At 39.8% G+C, this 18,652-nt stretch overlaps 1 protein-coding gene across 12 annotated transcripts in view; it reads right to left on the reverse strand.

The window, feature by feature from the left end:
• Positions 1-1,103: 1,103 nt before the first annotated feature.
• The window catches only part of LOC108232031 (membrane-associated guanylate kinase, WW and PDZ domain-containing protein 1-like), a 91,590-nt gene continuing 74,041 nt past the window's right edge, over positions 1,104-18,652 (reverse strand). For 10 of the 12 annotated variants that reach the window (XM_017409518.3, XM_017409517.3, XM_037976963.1 and 7 more), the window contains 9 exons: positions 14,988-15,079; positions 13,090-13,285; positions 12,650-12,952; positions 9,994-10,197; positions 7,879-7,963; positions 7,741-7,798; positions 5,716-5,859; positions 5,473-5,611; positions 1,104-4,243 (listed from right to left, as the gene is read on the reverse strand). In XM_017409518.3, coding sequence (XP_017265007.1) covers positions 3,141-4,243; positions 5,473-5,611; positions 5,716-5,859; positions 7,741-7,798; positions 7,879-7,963; positions 9,994-10,197; positions 12,650-12,952; positions 13,090-13,285; positions 14,988-15,079 — 2,324 coding nt within the window. In that variant the 3' untranslated portion in view covers positions 1,104-3,140. Of the gene's footprint in view, positions 4,244-5,006; positions 5,099-5,472; positions 5,612-5,715; positions 5,860-7,740; positions 7,799-7,878; positions 7,964-9,993; positions 10,198-12,649; positions 12,953-13,089; positions 13,286-14,987; positions 15,080-18,652 lie in introns of all 12 variants that reach the window. The other 2 variants (XM_025004509.2, XM_017409525.3) reach the window with 1 other exon arrangement.

Consider the following 18,652-nt stretch of genomic DNA (forward strand, 5'->3'; position numbering starts at 1 on the left):
AAGATTTATTTTGTATATGAATTTTGAGTCAGAAGACCTAAAGAGTAACCATCAAATTAAAAAAAAAGAAAAGAAATGTAATTGTTGCACACAGTTTCTTAGTTAATCTAAATGTTTCATACTCTTTCTACTTTACAAAATGTAAATTCCAAAATATTTTGTGGTGACTGTAGTTGCAATACTAGAGGACACATTTTATTGCTAATAGTACTTAAAGAACATTCAAGTTTTCAGCAACAATCTTTTACAAAATTACTAAGTTTTTCCAGGCATTAGATGATATCTTCTCTTGGGACTGTGGTATAATTATACATGAAAGAAGAGTGATGGTTTCATTTGTTCTTTCATTGTTGTACATTTTAAAGTATAACAAATCTTTTAATGAAATCCACAGCCTTTCTACAATGCACTTATGTGAAACTACAGCAGCCATAACACCACAATTTAATGAGAAGTTGAGGTCAAAGATAGGGAAAAAAAGAAGATTATTTTAGGACAACTTAGTACAAAAAAGAGAAGATTAAAGATATTTAAATTCTGTCCACATAAAAAAGAAAGGAGGTTGCATTTTGGAAATAAATACCAGTTTAAAGTAATAACATTCATCACATCCACACAAGTCTTAACTGTGTTCACTCGTATTTCAACTAAAATTGGTTAAATTGTACCAAATGAGATGGCCAAGCATACCAGAGGTACAAAACTACAAATATTTTGGGTACTGCATAGATAAGTATTTATGCTATTATTGTTTTTGTGTTTTCTCAATTAAAAGAACAGGCAATATTTAGTGATTTATTCAGTACCCTCTCATCTGTTATATCACCAAACTTGTAAAATTACAATGACCTGTTTCAGATTAGGTATCACCAAAGAATTTCTAGGAAGCTAAGATATAAAATTACATGCATCTACAGATAAATCGCAAATTTTATATGTGTAAATGTTTGTGCAGTCACAGCTAAATTGAGTAAACAATCCTCTAGTTCTCCAGTCAGTAATGTTTCAATTAGTATGTAACATAGAGTGACTGCAACTGATGCATCAGACTTGACTTCAAAGGCCCCTCCCGAGATGTGTGCTTGTGCAGAGAACTGAAATCCTTTTGACTTTGTATGGAAAACTTTATTTGATAATAAAAATAGCATCCACAGACTTCTTTTGATAGCTACATATACATTGTAATCCATCTCAAGGAAAAGAAGCTGGACAAGTCCACGTCTACTTGTACTTTGACTAATGTTATGTTTAGCTTCATGGGTCAAATAAAGCTATGAACAATGTAGTATTTATATATGCATAGTTATATAAAAAAGATTGGCCCATATACATGTACTGCTTTTTATCAACACAGAGACAGCATTATGTCTGGAGCACGTTGCAAGAAATAATGCTTGAAGAGAACACAGACTGCATACAAGTGCTTTATAATACAAAGGCAGGCTAACCATAGAGAGATTCAAACCATCAGTTTCTGATTGACCAAATACAGTCTTTCATGTTAAAATGTCTTTACATACCTGATCCAGAGTAAATCAACATATTTACCATAAATCATCAGGTCCATTTCAGAGATATAAACATAAAATCACATTCCTCACTGCTGAGGGGTTTTCATAAATTTCTCTTTTTGTGCAAGAAAAAGGCAACATTTTATTCCTTGACGTGTTCCTACAGTGTTGGGGAAAACTCTTTACAGGTGTTGGCCAACCTCTCCTTTTTTTTTAAAGTTCTGTTCATTTTTTTTTCTTGGATACAGTACCATGGTGACAACAGTGATGGAACAATGCATTTGTGGTTTACCCAATATATAGTTTTAGTTCTTAAACAAAACATAAGACAGAAAACACACACAAAAACACATGAAAAAAAAAAGCAGCAGTCAGACTCCAGTGGCGTGACAGCATGGCTCAGCATGGCAGATTAGTTGTCTTTTCTACCAGGACTCTTCATATGTTACCATCACAACAGCTCTCTGTGTGTCAGGACCCAGGAGGTGTCGGGGGGTCAGGGCTCAAATGTGGACATAATAAGAACAATTGGACTGGGGCCACCTATTACTGTGGGATTACAGTGTGTTTCCTTATCAGTTCTTCTCGCTCACCATTTAAAGTGGTTACACTACATTTTAATTTACACATGCATCTTGCACAGGAATAATTTACATTTTTTTTCTTTTTGGCATATCTGCACAATCGTACTTCATGGCAGCTTCAGCTGGAATTGTGGCATAATGCAGACTAAATGATTCAACTCAAATTCCGAGGAGCAACAAATTTGACTGTCATTTCCCCACAGCACAGAACAGTTTCCCCATGGAAGAGAGCCAAGCTCCTTTCTTTACTGCATCAGGGCGCAAACAGGGAAAGTTTTTTTTTTTTTGTGTGTATAATTTTCCTTTAAAGGATACCAAAATAAGCAGTGCCAGCTTTCACTTCACTTTTGTGATTTGTTAGTCTCTCAAAAGCAAAGAGCTGTCAAACATTTCAATGCAAAACAATCATGGGGACAGCATGCTCACACTTCCTTCATGATTTAATGCAGCTTTTAAACAAATGTGGCAAATTTAAAATAAATAAAGAGCAAATTCAGTAATTTCATATATTATTTTTTTAATATAATTTAAAACTCTAGTTTTACCATCCAATCTTAAATTTAGATTTGTTTCCCTTTAACTCCATTGTGAACCGTCGTCGTCTTGTTCTAAAGTTTGTTCAGTAAAGCAATTCAAGAGTGGAAAAAGACAAAACAAGTTCATTAATTAGTAGTTACCACAAATGGAAGCATTATTCATACCTCAGAGGGAACAAATATTTAAAGTCAGCAATGTCTACAAAAAGCAACATCACTGGTTTCATATGCAGGCACATACAATACCTTTACTACAGTACAACAACCTCTGTTATGTTCAAAATAACTAGAACAATGACAACACAACCAGTAGAAACTGATAGAAGGATTGTACTCCTGCTGTTTTATTAATTTCTGGGTGGGACCACAAATATTTTACTCAATCAAATTAATCAATAAACAATTGGACAAAATAAAGAATAAGAGTTAGTATTGTCAGAAGTCCAATTCCAGTGTATGGTACAAAGTTTGCACAGATAGAGGAGAGAGTAGCGAGGGGAACCTCTGCTCTAGATGCTGAGGTCTTTAGGACTTTCTTTGTACAGCCTCCTCTTGGGCTCAGGGACCTGGTTTGAGCTGCGGCCTACTGTGTTATTGTTATGGCCTGCGTTGTTGTAGGTAGCATTGTTGTGTGCAGCGTTGTTCTTCATCATGCTGTAGTAGTCCTTCAGTCTAGGTGCTTCTGCATAGTTCAGCTCGTCCCGGCTGTAGTTGCTGTCAGGGGAAGAGTCCCGCTCCGCTCTGTATCGCCTCTCCATTGTCCCATTCATGCGATGTCGGTCCTCTCTCCTCTCTGAAGAAGAGTCTCTCAGAAGGTTGCCGTTCTTTGTGGCTTTATCGTCCGTGCGGCCCCTGGAACGAGACAAGGATTCCATGCTGTTGTTGGCGCGCTCGGGGGTTGAAGCCTCACTGACTCGTCCAGCTATCTGTGAGTCCTTGAGGAGCCTTCGCTCGTGGAACCTCCGTTCAGGGGTGACTGAGAGAAACCCTCCATCATCGTGTTCCCTCTCAGGTGTGCGGTCACGATGTCCTCGCTCTGCCCTGCGGTCCATGGATTTCGCCCGTCGACGATCTGGAGACGAGGTGCGCTTTCTGGTTGGTGAGCGGTCGAGGGACCCACGACGCTGCCGAAGATACTTCTCATCCAAAGTAGAACCGCTGCTTGAAAGCTCTCGGCCCCTTAGTTTTTCGGCGGCTGCAGCCTTTTTTCCCGAGCTGTCCTTCCTCAGAGTCTTTAGAAGTTTAGAGATGCCACTCTCCGATTCAGACTTCTTGACTTTACGGCCTCTGGTCTTCTTGTTGCCACTGCTAGTGCTATTACTGTCAGGGGACTGCTGTCTGGGGGTACTTTGACTGTGATTATTATTCCAAGTGTAATGGTGATGGGGGTTAAATTGTCGGCCTTGGAATTCCATCTGATCTGAACCAGCCCTGTCCCTGTTCTTGTCCATACCTCGGCCACAAGCAGCCTCCTCCAGGCGTGATGATTTGTGAAGGTCTGGTGGATAACTGGACTCCAATGAGGTGTGATATCGGCTGCTGGGTGGCAACGTTCTCACTTCCGGAGTGTTTTGTGCCCGGGGTGTGGGAGGGTGCCCGTCACTGCTGCCGTCTGCAGGAGAGAAGAAAGGAGGACAAATTTGCTGAAAACAAACACCTTTAAAAGGAATCACTTGGATGAATATAATAAAAACTGCACATTGTGTTGGTTTATGTGGTTTTTCTGCATTGACATGCAAAAAAAAGTCAATGCAGATATGGACATCATGCATTGGTGTGTGTTTTGTTTATATATCCTGCATGTAATCCCAGAAACAAACAACCTAATCTAAATGGTTATATACTGATTTGCACACACACACAAAAAAGCATTTCAGCGATAAACAAAATGGGTCTAAAAGTGTTTCTGCGTGTTACAGCTGCAGGTTGAAACACAAGGTGACATCAGCAGGTGCAACACATCAGCAAGTGTAGGGCAAGGGTTATCAATGAGACAGCAGGCACCTAGAAAGTCATTTAAAACAATATGTACATTGACTGGAAGAACAACAAAAAAAGCAGAAAAACAAAAAATGTGCATTTGGATGAAGGCCTGCCAAATTCTGTAGGTTGCTATGGCAGCAGCATGTGATGAGCGATAGCATTAAATTAGTCCATTTTTTTGAGTCTGGCAAAAGGGAAGGATTTGTACATTTATGGATTCAGAAGTTACATAGTTTAATTCAAGCATGATAAGACATGGTGTAAACACATCCGTACACAAACACAAAGTGGGATGCAAGTGAGGATGAGCTGAAAGGGAGTAAATAACTCAAAGGGGGGAGGGAGGGATGATGGCAGGGAGAGCGAACCGGGACAGACTTTTGGCTACAAACCGTTGTCTGATTTTGGCCCATTAGGTAGAAACAGGGCTCTCCCATCTTGTCATTCCTCATTGTACCAACAGCGAGATGAGGAGCCATCATCGCTGGAGAGAGGAGGAGGAGGAAGAGCCCAGCAACAATCAGAGAGAAAAGAAGAAAGAGTAGAGAGAAAAAAACAAATAAAACAGACAAGAGGCTGTTTTACAGTACATCCACTGAGAGAAGAAGGGATTTGTTGTGAAAGACAAGAAACTATAATACTTTACACAGCATCAAAAATATTCTAAAAGGTGTCTGAAAATGATTCCCAATGAAAGCCTGCTGATAATGCTCGGATCAGTCAATTTAAGAAAACTTCTTTCCAGCTGTGCACTCAGCAGACAGGACTGTATTTTAGTCTATTGCATGTACAGCATGTAGAATTAGCATCTTTATTGAGAAGCAAAAGGAGCAAAACCACTGCAATATGTTTACCTACCATATTCAGGTACAGATCCATCGCCCCTTTTTAGGACAAGTCGTGCCCTCCGACCGCCGTTCTTGATCAGTTCAATGGCTCGTGAATGCTTCATGCTCTTTGTGCTCTCACCATTAATCTCCAGGATCTCGTCTCCCACCTTTAAAACAGAGAGGTTCTATGACTGCGAGAGCTGGCTGATAATACGGCTTCATAACGTGAAAAGAGGTGAAATTCAGCCTGACAAAATCTGGAGTTTCATACCCTCATCTTGCCATTTCTGACAGCAGCCCCATCCTCTGCTAGTCTCAACACGTACAGGTCCATGTTGTACTCCCGTCCTCCTCTTAAGCTGAAGCCGAAGCCTTTACTGTCCCTCTCGAGGTCCACAGAATAAAACTCTGCTTCCTGTGGTAAAATCACAGAGAAACCAGTGAAACGTGATTTACAGCATAGACCTATAGTGCAACAGGGGAGTCGAAAGGTGAATCTAAACTTCAAAACTAATCAAGCCATATCCCACAAAATCTCAGAGTGTCAATGGCAGTACAATACCTTGAAATGCATGAATAATTAATGCCATGGGTGCATGTGAGCAGGTTACTGATTCACTAAGCAAGGGCAGCACAAGGGCTGTAACCCAAAGTTTCTACATTCATCAAAAAGTTCCCCGGCATTGTCTCTGAGAAAATAATTAGCCTGGTCTCCCCAAAATCTGTTACAAGAGCGCAACCTCAGAACCCTGTGGAGAGAAGTAAGGGCCTTCCCAAACCATCACCTCTGTCTAAACCTAATTAAGAAGCTTTTTGGCTCAATCATACATTTGTTCTACACCACCATAGATAACTGCTTCCTCCAACTGTGTTTACACTTTCATAGCAAAAGAAGAAAGTCTTTTAGGTTCATGAGTGTGAAGCTCACATATTTTGTCAGTATTACAAAGGTCAAGCAAATACAGTATTTTATGTTTGTATGTGAGATCAGACTGAAATCGTTTTGGTCCTGACAGGTCCAAAACTTTACACCAAATCAGTCTGCAGCATTCTTACACCCAAATTATAAATTTTAATTGAGTGACGTTAATAAATAAAATAAAAAATCTATATGAACATCATACACTGGAAGTGGAAACAGAAGCCTCAATAGGCAAAGACTTTTAAACAATAAACTAAAATGATAAATTGCTGATTTCTGTGTGGGACATTTGTATGTAAAAGAAAACAAAGATGCAACTCAGAATTTAGAGAATATAGTTTTTTTATTTTTCTTTTTTTTTTTTACAAATGTCAAGAACAAGCACTGGACCTGTATGTGATATTGTTAAGTTTCAGCATGAAGGATGACTTTAAATCTAACAAAAAAGTGCTGAACTAACTGAACACCCCCAACTTCATTATTAGCTTAAAGAAATCTGTGGTGATCAGATAAAATGTGAATGTCTTGCGTTTAGAGCCAACAGAGCTTTGAACTATAAAGAAACTGTTATTTTAGGCAATATAAACCCAACAGTCTTATTTTACAGTGCATTTCTCTTCATACGTAATAAAAACGACACACTGACCCTTTAATGATCACTTATAGTTTGAAATCAATGTGCTCTTCAAGAACTCCAGGTTACACGCTTTTCACCAAACAAGACCTGTCCTTATTAAGCATCAGTAACACTGCCCCTCTTCAATCTCACCTTCCTCCATTCTTCTGTTAGTGTGTTACTGCCCCCTATTGATCAGTAAAATATGTTGCGACAACAGCAAGTAATAAATGCCAAGGAGCCGTGTTCCTGTTATTTTTCTAATTTTTTTCCAATATATGAATAGACACCAAAAAGAAAACCTTGTTCAAAAGAACTCTGCATTTTTATGTTGTCGTTTTAATTAACATTTGTGTAAATACATTTTAAATCAAATGGGTTAGTGTGACAAACACTTCTAAATATGACCTTTTTAGTTTTTTTACTAGCCTCAGAGATAAAATGATATTCTCACCAGAATGAAATGTGCAGCTTAAAACAACATGACAGGAAAGAATGGAGGCCAATCTCTAATGTGTGTTTTGCTTTTTATTTTTGGAAATGTGAACTAAAGTCAGATTCTCCCTGCTTTAGCTTTGTCATCTCCTATTATGAATTGTAGACTTCATCCTGCCTAAAATCTCCACTAAATGGTTTTCTAAGATTATTATTTCAAACCTTCTCAGTCTAAAAATATCTGACTGTAAGAATGTGTAAAGTTCTGTGATGGACACAAATCCTTTAAAACCAAAAACTGTGCCTTAAGTATGTTGACTTACCTGTGTTTGGGTCTGTGAAGGGGGTGGAGGAGGAGCTCCTTTTGACTTTGAATTATTTCTTTAGAAGAAACACAGGACAATTAGAAGACAGCTTCATGTATTCATACTTGGAAAAAGGAGGGATGTATCATCCCCTACCTGGTCTCCGTGGAATGAGGTGTGTGTGTCGTGGTGATGGTAGCTATCTTCTCAGCATTAGTCAGCAGAGAAGCATTGGAAGATTCTGAAAAAGAAAGAGAAATAAATACACTACTTAAAAGAAAGAAGCTGCTGTAATTAAACAGTTAGCCTGAAGCTGTATTTCCAAAAGACTACAGGACTCTCTGGAGAAATGAATGCTGCTGTCCAGAGGAGTCCTTTTGAATCTGAATCGCCCACGGGCTGCTCCATTCAGCCTGATGCTAACTGTGTGTGATGCTGTCATTTGCCATTTGCACAAGAACAACACTGGCCCCTTTGCATGAAAGAAAAACAAGAAAAAAAATACTCCTGAGAAATGTAACTTTGTTTCATCTTTTATTCTGTGAAGGAAAAAAAACAAGGACAACTGTCTTCTTTTGCCTTTTTTCTAATTCCATCTCACTGTCAGGAGAACAGCAGCACACGAAGAATCGGTGACAGCAGCGGGAGTCTCTGTGTTTAGCAAAAACATCACTCTGACTCAGTCATCTCGGGCCCCCTCCTCACTGTTCCCTTATTTTCACGATAACCTCCCTGCGCCTCAGACAATAAACATGCTGCATACCACCTTTCTGTGGAAAGGTGGTATGCAGGTGAACAAATAATATCTCACTTGTTGTAGATAGCTCTTTGAACGGCCCAGCTTGGAAAAATAGTTTAATTCTAACCGGGCTGACAAGCCAACGGCTAATTCGAGTAGAGCCAAGACCAAAGTGAATTGCTGCTGTCGTAAAACAACTCAAATCTTTTAAAAAATCAAGTAGTTTATGTGAATGCAATACTATAAACCTTTACATTACCATCGGTTTCCCATTACACTGTTATTCCAGCAGAAATGTTACAATATTTCTGGCACAAGTGCCCCAGGCTACCTTATAATGCTGGTATTTCTTCCCACAAATAACCATGGACGTCTATGTAAATAACCGCATAATGCAGAATTAACTGAGTTATAGAGGTTTATAAAATAGTGTTCAATTGAAATGGTTTGAAATTTTTGAGGCTGGAGTGAATTTATGGTGCTTCTGACTACCTATTAGTTGATTCGTTTGGTCAGAATAAGCTTTATTTCTCCAAACTGAGGCTGATCAAACAGCTATCTTAACTAAAATATTTTAATTTTTATAATCTTTCCACAGAACCCACTTGGAAAGCTCTGAACTATCGCTTTAACTTTCAATGTCACCCTCCACTGAAGGCAAAATGGCAATGGTTTTTTTTTGCCTGTATCTGAAGTGTGTGCCTGTTTGTCTGTCTCTTAGCAAAATATCACACGAACCATTGGATGGATTTTAATGAAATTTTCAGAAAAAAATTATTAGATGCACATCTACAACTGTTGAGGTCAATCAAGTTCAAGATGGTCACCACAACTAATTAACCTTAAGCCAACACAGAAATTAATATAACTCAGTCAGTTTTAGAAATATTGAGCTAAAATTTGGTGTAGTGGTAGCAAAATTATCCTCAACATGTACTCCAAGCACTACCACATCTCATGAGATATTGACAAACACAATTAAGGCAAAAAGTAATTTCCAATGTTAGACCAAAGTGCCTATAACTCCATCTTATCTCAGCATAAGATGATCCTAGTTTAAAACTCTGGCATGAAAGGCAGCAGGCAAAATGAATTCCTTCAAGAAATGGTAGGCTATTAATTTTAAGTAAAACTCTGCACTCTGTCAGTCAGCAGCTCAATCACTAACAAGCACCCTTTGTTTCAGCATCTGACATATTTCACACCAAATATTTGCTCAACGCCAACAGGAAGCACCTAATTAACTGTAAGAAGGGCTTTAATTCTCTCTCAATTACAGCACATTCATCAAGTCAAACAAACAACGAGGAGAGAAAAGAGAGAAGCTGTGTGGAACCGTAGCTTCTGGGGGCAACAGTTTTTCCCTCCCGCTTAGTGACTCTCCTTTTCGCATGAGGGTTCACACCCTGAAGAATAGTGCTCCTGCCCGTGAAAAGCATCAGTGTCCTTTCCGGCCCACTCCAACCATGAATAAGTCACATCATAGTACATTATGAAACAGGCATGCGAGGCTGGAAGCCAAAGAGCCTTACCATCACCTGGGATGATCCTGAGTGAGACGGTGTTCCCGGCTTCCTTAATCAGGTTGACGATGTCTGAGTGAGACTTGTTGGTGATGGAGCAGCCGTTAACAGCCAGTATTCTGTCCCCGACCTTCAGCTTCCCGCAGCGGTCCGCCGGGCTGCCCTCGATGATGCGTCCTATTTTGTGGGGCATTGCCACACAAGCATTTCCAGCTTTTTTATTTTTTTGTTTGTATGTATTTTTTTTTCATGGTAAAAACAGTGTGCGGTGATTATTTGTTTGATTGCAGTGATTGGTTTTGTTGATTTGTATTTTGTGAAAGGGGAAAAGAAGGAAAGAAATATTGAGAGAGAAAGGAAAGAACAGGATGAAAAATAATATTTATCCATATTACTAATTCACCCAAGAAACCCAACAGGTTTTGCACAGATTCAAAGTAAACATATTGCTAAAACATAGAAATTATGATTTTGATTATGATTTCTGTGGTCTCTAAACCAGCTGCAAAATTTATAGGAATTTTACAAAGAGCTTGTAGTTTTCATGGGGCACCAATCAAGTAATGACTGAAAACACAAAAACTCAGCACAAACATTGAATAGCTCCATTTCTCCTTTCCCTTCCTTTTCTGTGCTCCTTTTATCTCTCCTCCTTCATCTCTTCCTTCCATCCAGCAATCTTTGCGGCATCCATTTTAATTACATCACCTTACTTCAGTTCCCCGTCCTCTGTCTCTATTGAAAATGTGCTTTATGCTGTCACTTTATCTAAATAATGACTTATGGGATACTACAGAGTGTGACAAGGATTTAATACCCAATCTGCTAAGCACAACACCAACCCAAGATCATGGTATGAGAGAACGAGAGGAGGATGGGCCTTGATGGACTTGAGGACAGCAGATTGTTTCCATGATGTATGGCAGACTGAATCAGCTGAAACTGCTCGTCCAGCAAGGTAAGAATCCATTAAAAGAGTGAGAACATGGTGCTAATGCATGACCCCACATCAGTGCATGCAAACCAAACAAAATTTATGTCATTTTTCCATGAGAACAAAGAGTGAACACAAAGAAGTGCTTAAAACAGGAGCCTTTAAAGCTAGAAAACCCTCAGAATAGGATGTTTTCCTTGGCTATAACAGTGCTAGTGTTACTAGCACATTAATTACTGAATTTAGCACCATCAACCCGTGGGATCAATGAAATGACCCCAGGGCAAACAGCATGGCTAGAGAATCTTATGTTCTTAAGGTTTACCAGTAATGCCACATCACATTACATCATTGTAAAGGCTAAGGGTCCTTGGTGTGACATTTGTGATCATCACTTCAGAGGCTTGTACCAAATTTGTTCAAGGGCGCCATGTGCAATTTTTTCCTCGGTGCCTGAGCAACTTTCCTGAATGCAATTCTGCTGTTTGGCTCTGATACATAAACGGCATAGACAGCCACGAGTGGTGCTGAGTGGACTTCGATTACGAGCTGAATGAACTGATGAGAGGCGCTATAAGGCATGCATCTCTGATGGTGGCATTGGTGATAAAGCTGCAGACAGCCGGATCCTGAGGGAGTCTGCTCAGCACATGATGAAGAGGAGTAGATGTGTGACCTCAGTCTGTGGCAGGGAGCACACTTCTGTTGCACACCCCTGCAAGAAAACTCATCGAGGACTAACTGAAAATGGGGGTAACTCTGCCTTAAGATGTTATCAATGATTAATTACTCTGCTGCTTTTACTATTCCTGTACCTTATTGCCTGAAGTGTGGTTTACTGTGGGGAGTTTGAAGCTCTTTCTGGGTTCTCTGCTGCAGTCCGGTGTATTAGATTTGTTCATCATGAGCAGATACATTTCAGTTTAGAAAACGTTGGGAAATTGTGTGAAATGTAAATAAAAAATTCATAAACTCATACTTTATTCACAGTGGAACTTAGTAAACATATGACATGTTGAAACTAAGAAAATGTCAGCTTTTTGTAAAAAACGTAGGATAATTTTGAATTTGATGGCAGCAACACATCTCAAAGAAGTTGGGACAGGGTCATATTAACCACTGTGAAGCATGTCCTCTTCTTTTAATAACAGTCTATAAACATTTAGGAACTGAGGAGACCACCTGCTGGAGTTTTTAGAGGGAAACGTTGCCTCGTTCTTATCTGATGTTAGATTCTAGCTATTCAACAGTCCTGGATCTTCTTTGCTGTTTTGTTTTTTTAGATTATATGTCAAATGATTTCAATTGCTCAGAGGTTTGAACTGCAGCAATGACAAGGCCTGAAAATTACAGGCATCCAGTACTGACTTTCAGCCTTGTCCTTTGTGCACAGAGATTTCCCCACATTTTTGAAATCCTTTGAAGATATTATGAACTGTAGATAATAGTCTTTCCAGTTTTCCATTCATGAACAGTATTCCACTATTTTTAAATGCAGCTTTTCACAGAATGGTAAACTTCTGCCCATCTTTTCTTCTGAGAGACATTTTGTTGTTGTTTAAATATTTACTATGTTCCAGTTTGAATAAAATGTGGGTTTATGTTATTTACAAATCATTGAGTTAATGTTCCAGTTGTTTTTTTTAAAACTGGGGTTGAGGTTTCAACGCCATATGAAGATTTTTTTTCTGAATCTTGCTTTGAAACCACAGCTCAGTCTACCTCACTCACCGAAAGTAGTGCCAGCATCAGGCCTGGAAACGGACGACACGATGACAAAACCAAATCCCTCGTTCTCTCCTCGCTGGATCTCCACGTCGTAAGGCTGCAGGGAGGCAGGCACCACCGCGCTCCCACTGCCTCCTCCACCGCCGCTGCCTATGCCGCTGGTGGATCCGCTGCCGGAGCTGACAGTGTTGAGTGAGTTCTGGCTGCCCTGAGGGGTGCGCTTTCCCTCCGTCAGACTGGGTGCCTGGGTGCTGCTGTGGTGGGAGGAGGCTGGGGATGGAGGAACGTCACCATCTCCTTTTGACCCTGGTGGGTGAAGAGGGTGAGATCACACTGACTACAGAAATGAACAAAGGAGCAAGCGACGGATGGTTCGTTCACATAAAAATGCATGGCAAACGCACAAACACACATGTACATGTTTTATGGAAAACTCTTGTCACCTCCGTATCCGGGGGTCTTGCGTCTGACAGTGAGGTTGACGTGGCCCTGCTTGGCTGCCTGCTGCATCAGCTGCACCACCAGCTGGTGAGATTTGCCCACTACAGCCGTGCCGTCCACACAGATGAGCTCGTCACCCGATCGCAGGCGGCCATCTTCATCTGCGGCCCCGTACTTCACTATGTGCCCTATGTATATCTGGAAAAAGACAAGAAATATGGCCTCTCTTATCTACTGAGTGACATCCATGCAACAGCTTTACAGTTATGACAGAAAGATGACTTGTTTTTAATGGGCAGTCCTTAGTGTAAATTAGGCTTCTGCTGTCTCTCTTTGAAGTATTTGTGGATGATATTTAGAAAACCAAGAGAGGCAATAAAGGCTTCTGGAGCTAAAAAGAAAACTTTTTTTATTGTAGAATAACCTTACAGTTGAAGGAAGACCACTCTTTTCAATGAGCCCAGCGTGCCCTGGCCTTGTGAAGCATCACCCAACAGATTTGCTGTTTGCGCATCACTTTTGGTACATTTAACAAGTTCAGCTCCCGCGAGGCAGAGCTAAAGCTCGCTGCCATTTCATTTCACCCTTTTACTCAATTGCTGCCTATCACTCTCCTCCTGGCTGCCACTTTTAAGACAAATATATGATGCACAATAGCAAGGATTTGGAGAATAAGGCTTTTGCTTCTCTTAACAAGCTGTCTATATGATCCTCCAGAGAGCAGCAGCTCCAGTTAGAGAGGAGGAGGGAGTCGGGTGTTAGAATTTGGTGCTATTCTGGTCTAAAGGCAGACAAAGCACAACAAAAGAGGGGAAAAAAATGAAGAAACTAATTAAAGGTCTAGTCTTCCTTACAAAATGCATAGCACCCGCCACCTTTCATGCCTGAGTTTTAAAGTAAGATCATCTTAAGATGAGAAGGGATGTAATTGTTGGTGTTCTGGTCAAACCTTGTAAATGAGATAATAATAAGAGGTCTTAGTGCTCTGAGTATGCTAATACCGCATCAAACTTTAGCTCTGTATCTGATCTCTGTATGACTGAGTTAGAGCCATTTTGGTGTTAGTTAAGGTTGATTAGTTGTGATGGTCTTCTTGAATTACTTGAAGATGTATCTCCAATGATTTCTTTCTAGGAGTTTCATTAAAATCTGTCCAATGGTGAATGATCTATTTTGCTAACGGACAAACAAAGTTGACTCCAATAGTTAATGGCAAAGTTTAGGTAAAGATATCACACAATGTGTACCGCTTGGAGTATGTATTGGGGAAGACTCAGACTAGAACACTCATTTTAGTTAAATACCTGTAACATTGACAGAGTTATAGCCATTTTTGTGTTTCCTAAAGTTGTTTACCTGTAGCAGCCATCTTGATAAGGGATGGCTCTAAAAGTTAATCAGTTGTAGATGTACATCCAATAATTCCTTTCTGAAAGTTTCATTAAAATCCATCTGGTGTTTCATGAGATATTTGCTAACAGACAGATAGATTTGACTTCAACAGCTAATGGCAAAGTTTTGAAAACAAATTTGGTGAAATTAGTTAGATCTCAAAGTAAAGTTGTGCATCACTCTCACCTATAACCACACAAAATTTAGCTGAATAGCTAGAGTTGCAGCCATTTTTGTGTTTGCTTAGGTGGCTTAGCTGTGGCAGCCATCTTGAATGTGGCTTACTCTAATAGTTAATCGAATTTAGATGTGAATTTCATTCAAATTTGTCAAGTGGTATATAAAATATTTTGCTAACACAACAGAGAAAATTAACACACACACACCTTCAACGTCAGGCAATACTGAGGCAAAGATACTGAAGAGCATCCAGAGCAATATGGTTCCTGTTTGTGAGTATGTGCTTGTATAGCTGTAAACTCATAATCAAGTTTAAAGAGATACTTACAGGCTCCCCAGGCTCATTTCCTCCCAAGATGCGAAACCCAAAACCTGTATCTTTCCGCCAAAGGAAAATGTCTTGCTCCTGGCAATCTGGTACTGAAACGCACAAGAGAATCAGTGAGTGATCTCTATAGATATCAGTCATGGATGTGCAAGCTCCTACATCACTGAATGCATTGTCTTTTAGATCAACAAGTTCTGCCACCCAGTTTTGTTAAGTTCTTGCAAATTCAAATAAAAGAAAGAGACACTACTGATCATTAATATGCTTATGTGTTTTTATTAGTGACAGAATAAAAGTAGGCCTGAACAACACCTTATCTTTTTACAAAACAATACATTATGATACAGTAGTTGAGTCCTTGTCCTCAAATCCAGTCCAAAAACCAGTCTCTGAAGTCTCATGTTCTAGCTTTGTCATACTCTGGGAAAAAGGAGACTTAAAGCATATTTTATTGGTCTATATTATTAGCTTGCAGTAGCACTGTGATTTTGAATCACACATTTAATTTCTCTCTCCCCCGTGTGTTGCATCTTCTCTGCTGTACATGATCACATCCACACTTATTTGCATCTCGCCACAGAGCGAGCAGACTGTGGAGGAGGATGCAGGCAGTTTGGTGTCAGTCTGTTCAACCCACAGGGCCAGTACGCACAGGAGGAACGGGGCAGTTTTTACTGCACTGCCTTCTGTCTGCACGGCTGCCACGTAAGGCCAGGAGGCAAATCCGTTAGCCTTAGCACAACAGTTCCACCTATGATGTGTTTAGTTTGAAAAAAAAATGCTGCTGGTAGACTTGTAATTAACCCTCCATTGACCTGTAATGAGTGGCGATCAAAGGTCACTGTAAACAACAGCAACTGGATGCAACAACATGTCATCTTTCCTTCAAGAGAATTCTTTAGCTCTGTGTATGGTCAGTTAGAGCTAAAGAAGCCTCTAAAATGAGAGATAAATTGTCTTCATGAGCCAAAAGTTATTCTTGTTAACAGCCACACAGTGAGAAGATATGGCACCGTTTGTGGACAACATTAGCGTCAAAATCAAAACCCAAGAGGCAGAATCCTTCATAGCATGTGTACAAGGGGCAATGCAGAAGAAAGCCACTGCTTTTCTAAACATTGATCACACTAAGCGATGCCTGCTCCCAAGATGCACCACTGACCAGAACAGAACCCTACACCAGTGGGCTGAGAAAAGACTATTAAAGAGGAAGAAAGAAGTTGTTTTCACACATGAACACCAGAGATTTTCCTAGAGAATTTGCTGAAAATCCGGTCCAGATTCAAAAGTATGTGGGAGAAATTGCTTAGCTTTGTTAATAGCATCTAGAGAAAAGCAAATAAGACTTCTCAATGACCATTTTTCTGTGTATATCAATATAACATTTGAGCATATCAACAGCATCATTGAGCCGATGGAAAGTCTGATGCAGGTTAGAGAAGAAGAGCATAAAACAACTGCTCTTCCAGGCAGGCACATTCAGGCAGAATAAATTAGCTGCTACATTCAAGCAGTGTTTCACTTGACAATCACCAGGAGATTTTCTTTTTTTTTTTTTTTTTACCAAGGATCTGGCTGGAAATGTTGCAGACATTTGCATTCTCATTCGCCACTTCTCCGTAAGACAGTTTTCACGGCTGAAGCACATGTGGGAGAATGGCTATTTCAAGAAAACTTGTGAATACCAAAACCAAGCTTTTGTCAAGTCAGCTAGGAACTGATAACAATAACAAAAACAACATGGCTTTTAAACGCTGTCAATCCTCATTCGGCTGGAGAGTTTGAGAAAAAGTGCTTTTTGCAACACGAGCACCGAAGCCATGAAAACTTTCTGGAAATGTTCCAGGGGGGCTGCGTGTCAGAATGCAAATGGCTACGACAGCCACATCTTGAACCTCTGTTGCAGCCAGCTACTAGGTAAAAACACAACCCACCCCCCTCTATCTGTCAGTCAAGACTAACTGAAAAAAGTCTCGTCTTTGAAAAGTTAAAAAATGTTTTGAGGAAGCGAAGATAATCTTTAGGCACTCTGGACGAACATTCAATCATACTGTCCTGCTACCGAAATAGTGCTTTGCTAGTGTGCGCAGCGAATGCACAAATCCTCCTCCTTACAAATTCACCCGGTGAGTGTTGGGATGTGAACAACATGAAAATACATGGAGAGGATCTGGGCCTCCTTGTCATTCTGTTTACCTCTCTTCTCCTCTCTTTCACCCCTGCTGAATCCAGAAAGAGGCTGTAGCTCCTTCAGAGGTTATCAAACAGATCTAACAATCATCTGCAGCTTAACGCAACCCTCTCAAGACCCAGTTAATATTTAATTAGCACCAGTCCTACTTTCTGCTTGCTGACATTACTGTTAACCGACAGTGAAACACGCAGCATACGAACATTAGCCACATCGGGACAAGAACAGTTAGTCAATTAATGGCTTAGTAGTCCTTGAAGGAATTCATATCGCCCGCCGCCTTTCATGGCAGAGTTAAGACTAGCTTATGTTGAGAACAGACGAAGTTGCTCTGGTCAAACCTTAAAACAAACCTCAAGCACAATATCATGCAACACCGCAAGATGTGTCAGCTACTGCCACATCAAATTTTAGCTCAATGTTTGTAAAAATGACTAAGTTATAGCCATTTATTGTTGGCTAAGGTTAATTAGCTTGGATGACCATCTTAAACTGGATTGACTTCAAAAGTTAATGAGTTGTAGATGTACATTCAGTGATCGATTTCTGAAAGTTTTATTAAAACCCGTCTAGTAGTTCACGAGATATTTTGCTAACCAACACATAGGGTTGACTTCAACAGTTAATGCTAAAGCTTTAGGAAAAGATCTTGCACAATAAGTGCACTTAGTAAATTTTAGCACAAATATCTGTAAAGTTGACTGAATTATAGCATTTTTTTTAAGGTCAGTTGACTGTTACAGCCATCTAGAAATGAGTTGGCTCCAAAAGTTAATCAGTTGTAAAGGGTCATTCAATGATTTTTTTTTTTAAAGTTTCATTTAAATCTGTCCAGTAGTTCATGAGATATTTTGCTAACAGACAGACAGACAGAGTTGACTCTAAATAGTTATGGACACATTTTTAAACAAAGATCTTGGGTGATCTGTTAGTGCTCAAAATATGTGTTTAGGGATCAGTCCTAGTCAGAAACATGCCAAAATGCCTGTCTATATCAGTAAAACTGCTAGACTTATAGCAATTTTGTGTTTTTAAGGTCAGTTGGCTCTTGCAACCATCTTGAATCAGGTTGACTCTAAACCTTAATCAGTTGTAGATAAACATCAAATGATTACTTCCTGCAAGTTTCATTGGAATTCATTCAGTGGGTCATGAGATATTTTGCTAACAGGCACACACACGGGCAAAAACATCATCACCCATTTTTCACTTTTCCGTGCAATAACAACTGCTAAAACAAAATTGCCATAAATGCTCTCTCTCTGTCATTATAAAATGTAATCTTTTGCAACAAAGAGCTGTGTTTTCAGCCATATTGTGCCCCATACGCCTCTGACACATCACCTCTGGCACAAAAACAGAAGGTTTAAATGATTTAGTTCACCCATAGCAGGAGAGTGAACAGGCTATTTCTGGGGACTCTCTCCTTCTCATCACAAATATGTAAAGAGTTTCCCCATGAAAAATGCAACAA

Source organism: Kryptolebias marmoratus, linkage group LG8 (assembly GCF_001649575.2).
Source record: "Kryptolebias marmoratus isolate JLee-2015 linkage group LG8, ASM164957v2, whole genome shotgun sequence".
Lineage (NCBI taxonomy): Eukaryota > Metazoa > Chordata > Actinopteri > Cyprinodontiformes > Rivulidae > Kryptolebias > Kryptolebias marmoratus.